The sequence below is a fragment of the Chiloscyllium plagiosum genome, chromosome 5 (genome assembly GCF_004010195.1).
Source record: "Chiloscyllium plagiosum isolate BGI_BamShark_2017 chromosome 5, ASM401019v2, whole genome shotgun sequence".
Classification (NCBI taxonomy): domain Eukaryota; kingdom Metazoa; phylum Chordata; class Chondrichthyes; order Orectolobiformes; family Hemiscylliidae; genus Chiloscyllium; species Chiloscyllium plagiosum.
The window spans coordinates 121,753,199-121,770,915 of NC_057714.1; the positions used below are offsets into that span (position 1 = coordinate 121,753,199).

Sequence of the window (17,717 nt, forward strand, 5' to 3'; positions counted from 1 at the left end):
GTCTCGGAACACTTCAACCCCAGGGCATCAATGTGGACTTCAACAGTTTCCTCATTTCCCCTTCCCCCACCTCATCCTAGTTCTGAACTTTCAGCTCAGCACTGTCCCCATGACGTCCTACCTGCCTATCTCCTTTTCCACCTATCCACTCCACCCTCTCCTCCCTGACCTATCACCTTCATCCCCTCTCCCACTCACCCATTGTACTCTATGCTACTTTCTCCCCACCCCCACCCTCCTCTAGCTTATCTCTCCACTCTCCAGGCTCACTGCGTTTATTCCTGATGAAGGGCTTTTGCCCGAAACGTTGATTTCGAACTCCTTGGATGCTGCCTGAACTGCTGTGCTCTTCCAGCACCACTAATCCAGAATGGGGGAACCAAATGTAACATTTCCAAGTTTGCTGATGACAGAAATCTAGGTGAGTTGTGAAGAGGATGGAAGGTGGCTTCAGGGCAATCTAGACAAGTTGAGTGTGTGGGAATGCAGTTTGACATCGATAAATGTTAAGTTATGCACTTTGGTCTCTGAAACAGGTAGACGGTGTGTTACCTAAATGCTGATGTATTGGGAAGTGTGGATATCCAAAGGGATCTGGATGTCATAGAGTTAGAGATATACAGCACAGAAACAGACCCTTTGTCCAACCCGTCCATGCCAAACAAAGATCCCAACCCAATCTAGTCCCACCTGCCCAGCACCTGGCCCATATCCCTCCAAACCCTTCCTATTCCTGAAGAAGGGCTAATGCCCGAAACGTCGATTCTCCTGTTCCCTAGATGCTGCCTGACCTGCTGCGCTTTTCCAGCAACACATTTCCATCCCTATTCATACACCCAACCAAATGTCTTTTAAATGTTGCAATTGTACCAGCCTCCACCACATCCTTTGGCAACTCATTCCATACACGCACCACCCTCTGCGTGAAAAAGTTGCCCCTTAGTTGTCTCTTATATCTCACCTAAACCTATGCCGTCTAATTCTGGACTGTTTATTGTTGGAATATTCTGAAATATATCCTTAAATGTCTACCATTGCATTTCTATGGACTCTTCCCTTAACTTCATTTCCCAACTCCCTTCAGCCAGGTCTATCTTCATACCCTTATGTAATTTAGAATCATTCGTCTCAGCTTCACTCTGGGGAAAAGACCTTATCTATTTATCCTAGCCATGCCCCTCATGATTTTATAAACCTCTAGAAGGTCAGCCCTCGGCCTCCGATGCTCCAGGGAAAACAGCCCCAGCCTGTTCAGCCTCTCCCTATAGCTCAAATCCTCCAACCCTGGCAACATCCTTGTAAATCTTTTCCGAACGAGTATCCTTGTACACCAGTTAGTGAAAGGAAATAGGCAGCAAGTTCTGACAATTGCTTCTCTCTCCACTGATGCTGCCCAACCTGCTGAGTTTCTCCAGTATTCATTGTTTTTGTTTTAGGTATGAAACTAGTTAGGAAGCTTAATGATCTGTTGTCCTTCTTTGCAAAAAACTTTGTTCAGAAGTAAGGATGTGCTTATACTGGGCATTGCTATGGAGTGTTGTGTTTGGTTTTGGTTTCCCTAGCGAAGAGAGGATGTACTTGCCGTAGGGGGAGTATAACAGAGGTTCACTAGACTAATACCAGACATGGCAAAACTCTCTCGAATGGTTTAACTGGGCCTGTATCACTAGGATTTAAGGTGAGAGAGGAACTGATAGCAATGTATAAATTCTAACGGGCTGGGCAGAATCGATGCAAGGAAGATGTTCTCCCTGGTTGGGGAGTCGAGAGTCAAGGAACACAGTCTCAGGATACTGTGGGGAGACCATTTTCGATTGAGATGTTGGAATCTTGCTTCACTCTCCAAAGGATAATGAACCTGTGGAATTATCCACCCAGAAGACTGTGGTGGCCAAGTCTCTTGAGAAAGAGATCAATAACACTAACAGGTTTGATATTAATAGCATCGAGGGGCATGGAGAGAACGTGGGGATAAGACATTGAGATGGGGCTCAGCCCATGATCATAATGAAAGGCAGAGCAGGCTAGAAGGGCCAAATGGCCTACTCCTGTTCAAAGAGCCATCTAATATTTTTGAGACATTGGTGGAATGGTGGAATTAGTCAGGCGGGGAATCGAGGCATGTTTGGGGTTACATGGGAATGTTAATTTTGAAAGACAAACAGATTAGCCATGATCTCATTAAATGACCTATTCCTGCCTGTTTATTTGTGTGCTCATGCATTGCAAGTTTCTCTCTGTTGCAGAGAAGATGCCCTGAATCCTGGCCTCTGGCATGCAACACCGTCTTCTGGTACTGTGCTGTACATTGCCAAGGCTCGTGTCTTTTCCTCTGAATAATCTATCCTCCACTCCCTCTGCATTCCTACACATCTTCCCCCTCCCCACCAATGTGACTCCATGTGCCACGATGAGAAGGACTGCTGCACTTCAAGAAGGTAGCTGCAACCTTGTCAAGGGTCAATTAGGGATGGGCAATAAATAACCAAGCCAGTGATGTCCACGTTCTACTCAAAAACCAGACCGATGGGTGCAGTGTGCCAGGTAGTTATGGACGATCACCCAAGGAGGAGGATGTGGTGTGAAGGTTGAAGTCTGCACTGATTATATTGTTTGTGGTGTTTTCTCAGTTTGAGCTGTGTGACTGCGAGCAGGAAGGCAGCAATGGATTGAGACAGGATCCTGGGGCCAGCTCCCATCTCCAGGTAAGCAGCACTTATAGTGGGACCTTGCTTGGTCTGGTCAGGGGTCCAAACGTCACTGACCTCAGTGTAGACAATTGTGCAAGTTTGCCTTACAATGAGGACAGTAGCAGGTTCCACATACTGATTAACCTTTTCCTTAGACTGAGGCAGACAATCTGCATGCTACTGTTCGCTCTAATTTTGCAAAATCATAGTCACAAAACAAAAAGGATGATTTACATTTCTCAAGTGCCTTTCTTGTCCCAAAGTGCTTTGCAGCCGTTAGAATGTGATCACTGTATCCCTGACCCCTGCCTACAATGTAAACCAGCAATGAGGGAATGACTGAGAGCATCTGTTTTCATAATGTTGCTTGAGAGATGAATATTGACCATGATTCCAGGCTGAACTCCCCTCCCTTCTTAAAATTGTCTTAAGAATTTCTATATCTGCCAAAGTTGGCAGATGGGGATTGATGTCTCATTGATTTGGTATGTTGTCCAACCATCCATCCATCCATACTGCCCCGCTGCCTGTCCAGCATGTGGTCCCGGCTCATTGAGAAATTGGAACCCCAATGTGGATTCCTATAGGTAACAGTCTCACTGTGTCTTCACTGAAGAGTGTTATGAACCAGTTGAGTTTCTACATTTTGGGTTCATGAATATAGAGCAGCCATTATAATGTATGCAGCCCAGAATTCAGGAGAAGCTGAGTGTGTTGCGAGGTGTGTTCTATAGGCCTATTGGGAAAGTCATTTTTTTAAATGTATGCAACATGTATACATTGAGTAATCAATGCTGCCAAACCTTTTTATGTGAAGCTGGTTAAAAATAATCTGTGTTTCTATCAAATGCAGAGCTCAATGTTTGTTCCTGCCTCTTGCCAGAGATTGCCGATGCCCCAGTGCTTCTTGGGAATGTTCCCTGGGTTCCTGCAGGGAGTTCGGTGGCCTGTGGATGTAGCAGACGCTGGTGTCAGACATGCCATGGCACTGCATGACTCTGGGGGGTGCCCATTGGTTTCAGGGGCTCCTCACCCAACATATCCAAGACCTGAATTGGCCCCACCTCGCATGATGTGTTTTCCAGATCGTCAGCTTGCACCCGAGATCTCAGGATCCACCTCCCTGCTAACCGGAGTGTCCCATGGTCTTGTGGTGCCACTGGTTCCTCCGGGATCAACTTCCCAGTATTCTGCCTCAGCTGTTGCTGAGGGATCTCAGAGTGGCTGGTTGACCAATTCCCAGATCACTCATTGTGGATCCTATCTCCAGCCGGTGGACTCAGGGAAGTTTGACCATCCTACTTGTCCAGGTCCCGGTGAACATTCGAACAGACCCCTGCCTGAAAGTCGCACACAGACAACTCCACCTCCAGGAGAAGCCCCGCCTCCCCTGGAGGAAAGGCCTGGCTCAAAGGTGCATCCGTCAACCTTCCAGGGTAATAAACTGGCATTGGTGTCACTCGGTCAAATGGGATGGAGATCAGAAGATGCCACTGTGGCCACCACTGCCCAAGCCCTGACCCCCATGCCATGCTTTCATCAGGACTCAGCGAAGCGAGGTAGTTGGAGTGAGAGTGTGAGGGGATACCGCACGTCAACACACACTCATCTGACGATGGATCAAACCACTTCAGTTAAAGGGGACTCAACTGGTCTGACTGCTGCTGGGTCAGTGACCCTGGCAGGTAGCACCAACCAGCCCTCCCAGAGGGACGTCCAGGAGGGTTCTCCCAGCATGGGAGAGCATGGGACAGAGGCTGCAGTGGGTATGGAATGGGCACCTTCCATGTTAGATGCCACAGCAGCAGTGAGCATGGAGCCACAGTTGGACAGCGATACCGTTGTAGAGAATATTGATAATGAGCGCACTGAGACTGAGCTCAGGATGCAAGATGGCGCCCTGACTGAAGAGGTCCAGGAGGCTTTAGATGTGGTTAGAGGGGGCGTCACACCAACAGACACTATGCCTACCCTGAGTAACTCCTGCTGGGACTCTGTGGAGAGTCAGTGCCACTTACTGAGTGACGACAGCTGTCTAAGGCAAAGTGAGCTGACTGAGTCTATGGAGGAGTCCGAAACACTGCATTCTTGTGCTGCCAAGCAGCCGGATCACACTTCCAAGTGGAATGTTGAAAACGAGGAAATTCAATCTGTACCGAATGAGATTGGCTCAGCAGAGAGACCTGTACAGACAGTGATACCACACAGTGTCACGGCAGACGGTTCTTTCATCGATTTCAAACCTGTTGAGAGTAACTCTGTATCTGGAGGGGGTTTGACCTGTGGCCACACAGGACGGATTTTGCACAAACCCATTGATGATCCAAGAAATGACAACTTAGATAAAAATATTCCGGCATCTGACTTGTTATGTCAGGATAGAGATGGCAACACCATGACAGCATGTGTGGGGGATGAGAATATGGGCTCACCTGGTGAGCATGGAGGGTCTGGACTCCCTCAGAGTGTAAATGGTGCAGGTCCCCTGTCAGTGACTGGCAAATCGAGAGGGAGTGAGGAACCGGCAATGGCTGGGGAATCGCCAGTGGCTAGGCAGTGGGTGGATGATGACCTGCGTAAAGATGTGAACTGTGACCGCTCTGAGACTGTGGGAGCTGAAGGGGAATCAGCCAGTGATCCAGGAGTACAACCTGTGGAGTGTGAGCTTGCTGCTAGGGTGTCTAATGTGCAGATCCCAAGCTGTTCTGGGATGGAATCTGATCTCTCAAGCAATGGACAGTCACAAGACGTTTCTTCTCGATGTCCACCAGTCAGTAAAGCCACGCTTGATGCTGACTCAACAACTGAGCACCTGAGCTCAAGTGACAATACATTTGTCTTTGATAAGCCGCACCTTCTGGGTACATTGGGCTTGAGGTTAGAAGCTTCAGACGCTTCACCAGGAGAAACGACAGGGCAGATGGGAAAAGGAGGACGTTTGGTTGACCCAGAATTATCAGACACTGATTCCAAGTCAGCGGTCACAGGGAAGGTGGAGGTCCCGGATGTAGATGGACTTTCTGTGGCTAGTAAGGCAGCAGAGGATAGTACGATCCAGACTGAAGGGTGGTCAGCAAAGGTTTGTAACCCTGCACTGGCTGACTGTCCCCCTTCACCCATTTCCTTATCAAACGATGATGGTTCTGCCTACTCAGCTGGGATCGAACCTGAGGCGCTATTGTTCATCAAAGCAGCCAGGAGTGTGTGCAGCATTCCAGTCAGTTCCTGTTCACCCACTGACCATTCTGCATCTGAATTAGCCAACTCTGTTAACCTGCCGAGTCTCGATCCAGGAAAGGGGAGCTGCTGTTCCATTGTGGAACTTGGGCACTCCAATCAGGCTGGGCCACAGGGTGGAGTCAGTGCAGCTGGTCAACTCTGTGAGGGAGAGTGGCCTAGCACCGAGCATGGAGAGACAACAGGAGATATCAGAGGCTGTGTAATTCAGGGAAATACTCCAGAAATCTCCAAACCAGAGGGTGTTGTCACTTTCATGGAAAGTGTGGAAATGCAATGTGAACGTGACTCGATTGATCAGAGCGAGTTAGATGCAACTGACCAAACCTGTGAATCACATGATGGTAGACTGAATCTTCTGGAATGTAAAGAATTTCCAAGTATTCCCATTGGATCTGTGGATGTAAATGTTGAGACAGTGGGAGGACACACTCTAAATACTGGAATGGTAAAGGAAGGGTATCTCCATGGCAATAGCTCTGGTGTTGTGGAGACTTCGGAGACCCTGGTTTCTACACTTGAAGATAATTCCATGGAGATTGGAGATACTGTTGGATCGGATGAAGATATGGATGTTGACTCAGTGTCCAGGTCTGTGGCCAGGGATGAGATTGTGGAATCTGATCTGTCCAATACTTGCCCAGCACCCTCGGAGTTGCAGCTGACGAGTGCCCGTGTCATTGTCACTGAGGCTGGAAATTGTGGAGCTGAGGGAGAGGTGGACGAATCCCCATTGTCAGAGCGATCTCCTGTGGCACCACCTCTGGGCGATGTCGAGAGGGAGGAGGAGCTGGAAGGATCTGAGCCATTGATGCCGGTGAGAGAGCCAGCCAATCAGTTTGGATTGGAAGCTGCAGAGACACTAGTGGCACGTCAGCTTGGTATAGGTGTAGCTCACGTTCCCTCTTGCACAGTGACACCTGCAAATTATGATACTCTTTGCCCACTCATGCAGAGTGAAACCTTGAATTCCACAGCAGAGAAAGAGACCATTAATCAAAGCCACTGCAAGCACTCAGCAATGAATGTGCCTTCCAGCGATAACCGAGTTTTAAGCAGCTTGGAATTCCAGGCTGAGGCAGCAAGTTCAGAGAATCTGCTGGAAGCCGCTATGGTTACCCCAGACCGAGATAATCTAGATCCATCCCAAGATGAGAGCCATCCAGAACCCGGTGTGACAGACGAACCTCTGGCATTGTCTGAAACTGGACAGGATCAGCCCAGACTGGACCATGTTGAAGGGGAGGGACACTTGACCTCGGGATTTCTAACAACCGACGTGCAGTCAGAATTGCTGAGTGAGTCCTGCAATCATTTCACAAACACTGTTACAACAAAGATAGTTAGGCATTTCCCAGGTGAAGAGCGGGTGAACCTGTCTCCAGTGATGGACTCTGAAATTGACAGGCCAGGACCACACCTTCCGGTGGGGAATGGTAAATTTGAGACCACCAAATCACCAATCCAATATTGTCCTCCTGTGAGGCCGATGGCCTTGACTTCGTGCCCAGTAGCAGAGGCAGGAGAAAGCCCAGAATCACCAGCCAGAACTGTCCCACTGTCTCCCTCGACCATGGGTGCTACCTGGCATGGTGGCCGTGACAGTCCTGTCACCCATGGGTGTCAGGAGGGAGCTCCTATGTCTGAAAATGCTGCAGAGATCAGAGATGAATTTAGAGACTCTGGGGAAACAGCTGATGCTCCTTCTGCTGACTCCACTGAAGAACCTTCTATAAAGAAGGTGCGCGCTTGTACTGGCAGCACTAGAGATTGTGAATCCTCTGTGTGTAACCCCTCTCTCCTGGGTGAAGCCTCTGCTACTGCAGCTGCTGCACACTTTGGTGTGACAACCCTGACTGAGCTGAGTGTGACGACGAACAACTCTGTCCTCCTTTCTGAGTCCGTGTCTGTGCAGAGGAGTGATTTGACGTCCTCTGTTCCTGATGCCTGGCCTGTGACTCAGGAAGCTTATCCGACAGTTGACACAGCGTGTGGGAGTGAATCGGAGTTGAGTGGGGGAAACGACCAAGCGGCAGGATGGCATGATGAACCTCTGTGTTTGGGGGCGGCAGACACTGATCAGTTTGAGCAGGCCATGCCTCACGCACATGATGAGGTGCCAGAGGTGGGATTGAGTGGAACTGAAGGCACTGAGAGGACCCAATTCCTGCTGGTTCACGGGGGGAAGGCGGAAGCTGTGGATGGGGTGGAGGGGGAGCTTGTCCAACCCAGTTTCTCTGATTCCCAAAGGATTGAACTTGAGGATCCAGTTGAAGAGCAGAGTGAAGATGAAAACATAGCTGAAGAGCTCATGTTGAGACCTGCCACTCCAGAGAACAGAGAACTGCAAAGTCACAGCCCATTGGTGAAGGAATTGAACTTGACCGGGAGAGAATTACCTATGAGCCTGGGTTTGTGTCGTGGGGCAGAGGAGGAAGAGTCCACTGTGACGGGTGTGTTGGGCGATGATGCAAACTGCTGTTCGATGGAAGAAACTCAGCTGACTGGCCGAGAAGGTGCTGAGGGGGAGGAAGATGAGATTTGTAGTGACGAGCATGCAGTGCAGCCTGAACTAACTCCTGGGCGTGCACAGGTCAGTGTTTGCCAGGAGGAGGGGCTCGTTTGGATCACAGCTGCCCCCCGTATACAGCCCCAGCTTTTCACCGCAGCCGTGCCCCCCAGACCGGGTGGTCGTGAGACTGGAGGAGTCGGTCAGAAGCAACTCAAAGCTGGAGAGCAACCAACTCCTGCATCCTCTGAGAAGGACGTTCTTCTGGAGGAGACGTCTGGAGAGATGGCGAGGTCCCGAGTCTCGGAGGAACCTGCTGGATTGTTGGAACTCTGTGTCGGAGTTTGCCGGGCTCGGGAGCAGGCAGGGTCCCCTACTGCGTCACCCAGCCCTGATACAAGACAGCAGTGTGTTCAATATGACCTGGAAATGGACAGCTCCAAACGTGAAAATCCCAAGGCTGGGAGAGAGACTGGTTTGTTGGACAAGGTCTCGGGGGAAGGATCTATCCCAGTCTCTCAGTTCCCTGAGACGCTGGATTCGTACGGGCTAGAGGGAGAGGAAGAGTCCAGTGAGCAAAGTGCTTCAGGCCACGTCACACCATGTGAGCCAATGGAAAGGAATGACTTGAGCGAACAAACTGCTAGTGAAGAAGAGGAGGCCTCCTACCCAGAACAGCTGACCTGTACACAGCTGCCGGGTACCTTATCAGACAGTGCACTCGCTACTGTGGAGAATGCGGAGGAGCTGAACATCATCATGGGCAAAGCTAATCTCAACGTTTCTCCTCCTTCACCAGACTGTACAGATGTGGGGGAGGTGAACTTGAGTCTCCCCACCTCCATCAGGAATAAAGGTGACCCAGTACAAACCTCACGAACAGTCACTCCCTGTACATGTGTATCTGAAGACGAGAGGATCTCAGAGGATATCTGCCGTCCAACTGGTTTCTCTGAAGAGTCGATGGTCTTCGGTGAAGAAGGAGCTGAAGATCTTGAGCTCGACGATGAACAGTTGGAGAGGAAGCACCACTCCCATTTACCTCCTGGTCACCGTGAGCAGCAGTTTATCTTCTCCAAGGAAGCTGAAGACCAGTCTGCAGGAGAAGGGATGCCCAGGAGAGGGGTTGCCCAGATTGTGCAGGGGACCCTGGGTGAGCTGGGGCTGTGTACACAGAGGGAGACGGTTCCCCAAACTTTGAGCATTCTGCAGAATGGAGTTGTGCCGACACACTCTGACTGTGCCACAAATGTCTCCGAATGCAAAGATTCGAGAGCCCGCTCCCAGCAGGGAGCTGAAGTACAAAAGCCGAGTGACGGCATATTGAAAAAATGCTGCCCAAAAAACAGAGGTGTTGAGCAGGAAACTGAGACAGTGGCGCTTGGTGAACGTGGGCAATTCCAGCAGGAGGAGAATGTGGCACAACCCAGCCTCCTCAGTGAAGAGCATGGTGCTGTGTTGCCGCAGACATTGGACCGGATACCATTTGGTGAGACACCGATACAGTCGCCGGTGAGCCCGAATCCTGAGGCTGAATCTGTGCACATTGAATGGCAAGACATGGGACGAGATGGAATGGGCAAGTGTCAGGTCATTGTGGGGAGCACTGATTTGGCCGAGACAGGAGCAGCTGACATCAGTCGTACAGATGGGGTGGTCAAAGTTAGCTCAACAATTGTCTCTTCAGACCCCAAGTATCTGAATCTACAACCTTCAGAGTCTCAATTGAAGAGGGAGGATATTACAAGCAAGAGCCTAAACAGCCAAATGAACCTTAATTCCCGACCATCAAAGAGACCTTGTGAAGGAGAAGAGGCATTGGGTTCAAAGTCTACTGCCTCCTCTCCCAGTAAAAGAGTGTGCTTGCCTCAGCAAGCTGGAACAGAGGGGCTTGCATCAGCAGAGGGCCAGAATGTCACTCTGCTATCCCTCTCGGCCGAACAGAGGCAGCATCAGGCCTGGTACATAGGCAGACTGGTCCAGCAGTTTGTCACGGAATACAGAGCCTCTCAGGAGTGTCGTGTTACTGGGGAAGTGAGAGCAGTGAGCAAGCAGGACGAGGTCAGGCGAATTGTTAGAGAGTTCTTCAAAACTCAAGTGGCTAAGTCCGAGGAGCCCATTGTTGACCTGCCACAGCAGAGTGTAGAGATGGGTGACTCCGATCAGTGTCACCGCTCCGAGAATTCCGAACCCCGACAGGAGCCGAGAGAAACCAGCGATGACAAGAGCCCTTGCTTAATGGGTAGCAGTTCTGACTGTGGGCCTGGCACTAATGGCTCTGGTTCGTCCACCTCAACTGAGCCCTTGCCTTTGCTGTCTCGTCCATCCAGCGAGCTGGTGAATTGGCATGTTGGAGCGAGGGGTGATTCAGAAAGCTCTCTGGAGGAGGCTGGTAAACTTGCCAGAAAAACTGGGACAGTCCAGGAAACCGCTCAGGGTGACACCTTCCATGTCATGTCTCCAGGCCCCAGCAACTGTGTTCCAGGAGATACTGACCCAATGCAGGAGGTCACTGTGGCTGAGGGCGCTCATCCTTCCCTTTCCCTTACTGAGGAATCGGGGACCAATGTGGAGGCATTCGATGCTTCCAGGGTAAGCTGGAGCTCACTTGCGCACCGTTCTCCCAATGCAGATTCCCATGAGGGGTTGGAGAATGGGGGACTGGGAGCTTGGGAAAGCCAGGCAACACCAGCTGGTAGTGATGGGACAGCCATCACGGCTAGCAACAAGATGGGGAGCTCGCTGTTGGAGATCCTGAGAACTGCCACTGGATCCCTCAGCTGTGCTGTCCTGGAATGTGATGGAGAGGCAGAGACAGACTCAGGGTCTGCTGCTTTAGCTGATGGGTCTGCTGATCAGGGTGTTGCTGATGTGACAGGAGGTTGCTGTAGTCACAGCTCCAGCACAGATAAGTCACCTCCTCCTTCGCCTGCTCTCTCTACAAGTCCTGAAGCTAACAGTCCTGGGCAACCTGGTGAAATGAGATGTTTAAGCCTAGCAGAACCATCGTCTCCTGGTGACAGTTCAAATTGCAGCCAAGATGTGATTGAAAGTTGCAACCCAATGGAATCGCCCCCTTCCAGCCACAATAACCCGGGCTATAGCTACAATGTGAGAGAGAGGCGCGTGAATGTTGATGGCGTTGAATCAGATCCTCCTCCTCATCCTCCTCCTCTGCGTATTTCTGAAGTCTGGAGTATCCAATCCTGTAGCTCGGGCGAAGGACATTTTCCTGCACTGGATCCTGCTCCTAGCCACTTTACTGAACTCCTGCCAAACACCAAAGGTGGCTGTACTTGGAAGCCAGAGCATGAGTGTCCCACTGGTCTGTCAGGCCCTCCTGAGGGGGAAGCCTCCTCAGCAGCAAAGGTATCTGGCCTTGGATCTGACATGCTGTCTTCAAATGGGCAGCAGGGGGAGGCTGAGGCCTTCTGCCTGGGCTTCACCTCTGACCGGTCACCCAGATTGGAGACAGAGCCATCCAAGAGGGTGGTAGCCCAGAATATCGATATGAGGGATGCAGACCACAGTAGCAGCTCTCTTGTGTGGAGGGGAGACCTGCACAGAGAAGGAGACATCATCATCCCCACCAGCATTCAGGAAGCTGGAAGTGAATTGGGTACCAAACCATATCTAGAATTGCTAGAAGACCCAGTCACCAGCCAAAATGACATTGGAATCAGGAGACTGAGGGCTGATTTCTTGGGATCCAGTAAAGAGGAGACTGGAACAGACAGAAAGAGAACATCTCTAGCCACCAACCAAATAAGTTCAGGTGAGCGTATTTGAAATCGACCAAACAATAAGATTTGTGAAGGGATATCAGAGGCAAGACTTATTTGTTAGGGGCAGTGCCAGTGGACTGGCAGGCAGCTAACGGAATTGAAGGCAGACTCCAGACCAATCAGCTTAACATTAGTGATAGGGCAAGGAATAGAAACCCAACTAAAGATAAAAAGCAAAGTACATCTAGAAAAGACAAGATCTTGGTTGAACAACCCTGCTCAGGTGTTTGAGGAGGTGACTCAGGTGGAGTAGACAATCTTCAAAAGGTCTTCAATAAGACCATGAGAAGTGAGAACAGAAATTGGTTATTCAGCTCATTGAGTCTGACCTGCCATTCAATGATATCCTGGCTGAACTGATAATCCTCAACTCCACTTTCTGACTTGTTCCCCAGAACCTCTGATTCCCTTAATAAATAAATCAATCAATCGATAAAGTCTAATCCTCAACTAATAAATAATAATAGGGAGGCACTGGCCAAGTGGTATGATCGCTGGATTATTAAACCAGAAACCCAGCTAATGTTCAGGGGACACTAGTCCAAACCCCGCCATGCCCAATAGTGAAACTGGAATTCAATAAGAGAGAATCTGGAAGTAAGGGTCTAATGATGACTAGGAAGACATTGTCAAAAATCCATCTGGTTCACTAGTGTCCTTTAGTAATGTGGTTGACTCTAGGCAATTAGGGATGGGCAATAAATGCTGGCCTGGCCAGAGACACGCACATGCAGTGAGTGAGTAAAGAGAAAAAAAAAACAATGGAGCATGTGATGTTGGGGGCCAGAGCAGAATGTGTTGGCAGCCACTTTCAAGATGGGAATCAGTGAGTGGGATGGTCCCATTCAATCCAACTGGACAAGTCTGATCGCAGAATGAAATCTGGCCCAGATCGACACTTTTTCTTCAGTAACAAGTAGCCATGCAGTTGTACAGCATGGAAACAGACCCTTCGATCCAACTCATCCATGCCGACCAGGTATCCTTAACTAATCTAGTGCCTGCTAGCTTTTGGTCCATATCCCTCTAAACCCTTCCTATTCATATATATTCCAGCTGTCTTTTAAATGTTGAAGTTGTACCAGCCTCCACCACTTCCTCTGGCAGCTCATTCCATACACGAACCACTCAAGGCTGCAGATTTTCTTTGATAGAGACAAAACACTGCAGATGCTTGAATCCAAAGTAGACAGGCAAGAGGCTGGAAGAACACAGCAAGCCAGACAACATCAGGAGGTGGAGAAGTCAACATTTTAGGTGTAACCCTTCTTCAGGACAGATTTTAGAGTCATAGAGATGTACAGCACAGAAACAGACACTTTGGTCCAACTCGTCCATGCTGACCAGATATCCCAACCCAACCTAGTCCCACCTACCAGCACCTGACCCACATCCCTCCAAACCCTTTTTATTCCTATACCCATCCAGATGCCCATACACGCACCATCCTTTGTGTGAAAAAGTTGCCTCTTGGGTCTCTTTTATATCTTTGCCTACTCAACCTAAACTTAGGCCCTCTAGTTCTGGACCCCTCCAACCACACAAAGAGACTTTGTCTATCTATCCTATCCATGCCCCTCATGATTTTATAAACCTCTATAAGGTCACCCCCTCAGCCTCTGACACTCCAGGGAAATCAGCCTCTCCCTGTAGCTCAAATCCTCCAAACCTTGCAACATCCTTGTAAATCTTTTCTGAACCCTTTCAAGTTTCACAACATCCTTCCAATAGGAAGGAGACCAGAATTGCATGCAATATTCCAAAAGTTGCCTAATCAATGTCCTGTACTCAATACTCTGACCAATAAAGGAAAGCATACCAAACGCCGCCTTCACTATCCTATCTACCTGCGACTCCACTTTCAAGGAGCTATGAACCTACACTCCAAGGTCTCTTTGTTCGGCAACATCCCTAAGGCCTACCATTAACTGTATAAAGTCTTGCGAAGATTTGCTTTCCCAAAATGCAGCACCTCGCATTTATCTGAATTAACTCCATCTGCCACTTCTCAGCCTGTTGGCCCATCTGGTCCAGATCCTGTTGTAATCTGAGGTAACCTTCTTCCCTGTCCACTACGCCTCCAATTTTGATGTCATTTGCAAATTTACTAACTATACCACTTATGCTCGCATTCAAATTATTTATGTAAATGATGAAAAGTAGTGGACCCAGCACCGATCCTTGTGGCACTTCACTGGTCACAGGCCAACAGTCTGAAAAACAACCCTCCACCACCACCCTCCGTCTTCTACCTTTGAGCCAGTTCTATATCCAAATGGCTAGTTCTCCCTGTATTCCATGAGATCTAACCTTGCTAATCAGTCTCCCATGGGGAACCTTGTCGAATGCCGTACTAAAGTCCATATAGATCACGTCCATCACTGCCCTCATCAGTCCTCTTGGTTACTTCTTCAAAAAAACTCAATCAAGTTTGTGAGACATGACTTCCCACGCACAAAGCCATGTTGACTATCCCTAATCAGTTCTTGCCTTTCCAAATACATGTACATCCTGTCCCTCAGAATTCCCTCCAACAACTTGCCCACCACTGAGGTCAGGCTCACTGCTCTATAGTTCCCTGGCTTGTCTTTACCGCCCTTCTTAAACATTGGCACCACATTAACCAATCTCCAGTCTTCCGGCACCTCACCTGTGACTATTGATGACGCAACTATCTCCGCAAGAGGCCCAGCAATCACTTCCCTAGCTTCCCACAGAGCTCTAGGGTACACCTGTTGAGGGACTGGGGATTTATCCACTTTTATGTGTTTCAAGACATCCAGCACTTCCTCCTGTGAAATATGGACATTTTTCAAGATGTCAACATCTATTTCTCTAACTTTCTTCAACATTGAAACAGGAAAAAATAACATTAAGCAAATGTACAACACAGTTTGAAGGATCTTAAACCAAAGTCTTATCTATTCCACAACACTGTCACTTGACTGTTTCAAATCCAGGGAAATTGTCCTCCATTTCTAATCTTTGGGTGCATCTTAACTGCTTCTCGCCCGTTGTTCTTGTGAACTGCAGAGTCTTCTATGAATACTATCAGAATTGAAAGCTTTTCTCTCCTTTATTAAAACGCCAATTTCTGACTCAGCACTCCTGGTCTCAAAATTTCATAAATTAATTTTTTATACTGACATCTCTGGGCATTTCCTGAACTGCCCTAAAATCAAGCATCGACTCCCTCCATCCCAACACTCAGTAGCAGCAGTGTGTACTATCCACAAGATGCACTGTAAACCTTCACCAAAGATCCTTAGACAGCGCCTTCCATACCCCTGATTACGTCCATCCAGAAGACAGGAGCAGCAGGTACAGAGGAACACCTCTGCAAACTCCCACCCAAGCCACTGATCATCCTGACTTGGAGATATGTTGCTGTTCCTTTAGAGTTGCAGGATCAAAATCCTAGAATTTCTTCACTGATGGATTTAAGTGTAAACCCTATAGCCAGGCAATGAATGCTGACCCAGCCAGTGATGTTGATATCGAGGTGTCATTGATCATTTCAAAGTTGAGGGTAGGTAGGGTAGAGGAGCAAAAGAAACTCTGGGTAGAATTAGAACGAGGTTAGAAAAACCATCAAGAAACAAATCATGCATTAGTTTTTCCTTTTGTAGGGGAGTAAAATTGCGAAGTAAGAAATTTCTTCACTACCCATGTGGCCTGTCAGGGTAGACCACATTTAGAAGATTGCGCATAGTTAGATTGCCATATTATGAGATCTTAAGATGAGGAAAGATGTTGGTAGCTCAAGAGGTCAGAGGGAGCGCCGCACTGTCGGAGGGTGAGAGCTGAGGGAGCGCCGCACTGTCGGAGGGTCAGCACTGTAATATCTGTTTCAAAAATGATGGACGAAATGGGCTCTTTTGATGTCCAGGCCTATGTATAAATCAATGATAAAGCAGAGTGGCCTGGCCTGCCCTGTGGTACGGTCTGAAATTGTTGGAATAATGTTGAATTGTTGTGTTCCCTTGTTTTCCCACTGCAGTTGGTTGTGTTGAGGGCAGGACAGAGGAGGGAGGATCTGCTCTGTGTATGGACCATGATGCGAAACCCGTGCTTGGTTTGTTACCGGCACCTACAGAAAGGGCAGTTTCCCCTCAGCATGATGCAGCTGATGAGAGAGAATCTCAGGAGTTTGGTGAGGAGACCAGTGTCCGTGGCTGCTCTGTTGTGTCCAAACGGCTGCGGGAGGTGAGTCCTCCCCAAGGAGTGCCCTTGGTTAATCGCCTCTCACTGCGGGCAAAGAAGAGGATCAGAACATCAAGTGATGGGGCAAATGACACCGCTGACCCCAGCCTCTCCCGGTCTCCCCCTCGGCCCGGCCTCTCCTGGACTCCCTCTCCCCCTCGGCCCGGCCTCTCCCGGTCTCCATCTCCCTCTCGGCCCGGCCTCTCCCAGTCACCCTCTCGGCCCGGCCTCTCCCAGTCACCCTCTCGGCCCGGCCTCTCCCAGTCACCCTCTCGGCCCGGCCTCTCCCAGTCACCCTCTCGGCCCGGCCTCTCCCAGTCACCCCGCCCGGCCTCTCCCAGTCACCCTCCCGGCCCGGCCTCTCCCAGTCACCCTCTCGGCCCGGCCTCTCCCAGTCACCCTCTCGGCCCGGCCTCTCCCAGTCTCCCAGTGCCAATGATGAGAGAGCTGTGATCAGCTCTGTGATTGTGATCAGCGACACAGAGGACGAGCCCTTGCTCTGTACCATCAAGGAGGAGAGTGAGAGTGATGAAGAGGCTCCGGGTCGCTCTAGTGGCCATGGGGCAGGAGGTGTGACTGCGGCAGCATCTGGCTTCCTCTTCTCCAGGTCTGCAGGAGGCAGCATGTACCCCCAGAGAGGAGCAGGCATTGAGGGTCCTGGTGGAGCATCGTGCTACAGAGGAGCCCCAAGACCCAGCCTGGCTGAGAGCTGTCCTATGCCTGTTGCCCTGTCATTATCCTCTGTCCTTGTGCCATCCTCTCCTGCTGTCCTCACCAGGTCACTCATTGAGTCCTGTCTGGACCATGATTCACGTTGCCTGCAGGAATCCAAACACTCTGGGAGCATGGGGATGGAATGTCACGTTGTCCTTCCACATTGTGAGGAGCATAGGGCTGGGTTTCCCAGACAGCAGAATTCTAGATCACCCCCCATTGCAATGCTGCACTCCTCGAGACAGAGATCAATTCCTCCTCTTTTAACTAAACCACAGATTGACCCCTTTAAGCCCCAGGTTCAGGCAAATCCTCCTGATGCCCAGAACATCAGTCTACCTGTTCAGCTCCCCCTTCCATACAGCTTTGATGATGATATATTCCCACCTCCTGAGCTAGACTACCTCCCAGACTCACTGGAGAGCTCTGACCGTGAGGAGTCCTGGGACAGTTCCACCAAATTCCGGATGCCATCAGCCAACACTTTGGGCTCTGACTTTGTGCATCTTGGCGACAGGCGAATCTCAGACCTGAGCCCACAAGAATCGACCTGCCTAACTCCTGAGTGCTCTTCAGATG

The 17,717-nt window shown here is 49.7% G+C and overlaps 1 protein-coding gene across 1 annotated transcript in view; it reads left to right on the forward strand.

The window, feature by feature from the left end:
- The window catches only part of LOC122550348, a 33,868-nt gene extending 16,991 nt beyond the window's left edge, over nt 1–16,877 (forward strand). The window contains exons 4-6 of the mRNA XM_043691077.1: nt 2,631–2,705; nt 3,544–12,211; nt 16,222–16,877. Of these exons, the coding sequence (XP_043547012.1) occupies nt 2,631–2,705; nt 3,544–12,211; nt 16,222–16,877 (9,399 nt within the window). The remainder of the gene's footprint in view (nt 1–2,630; nt 2,706–3,543; nt 12,212–16,221) is intronic.
- The last annotated feature ends 840 nt before the right edge of the window (nt 16,878–17,717 follow it).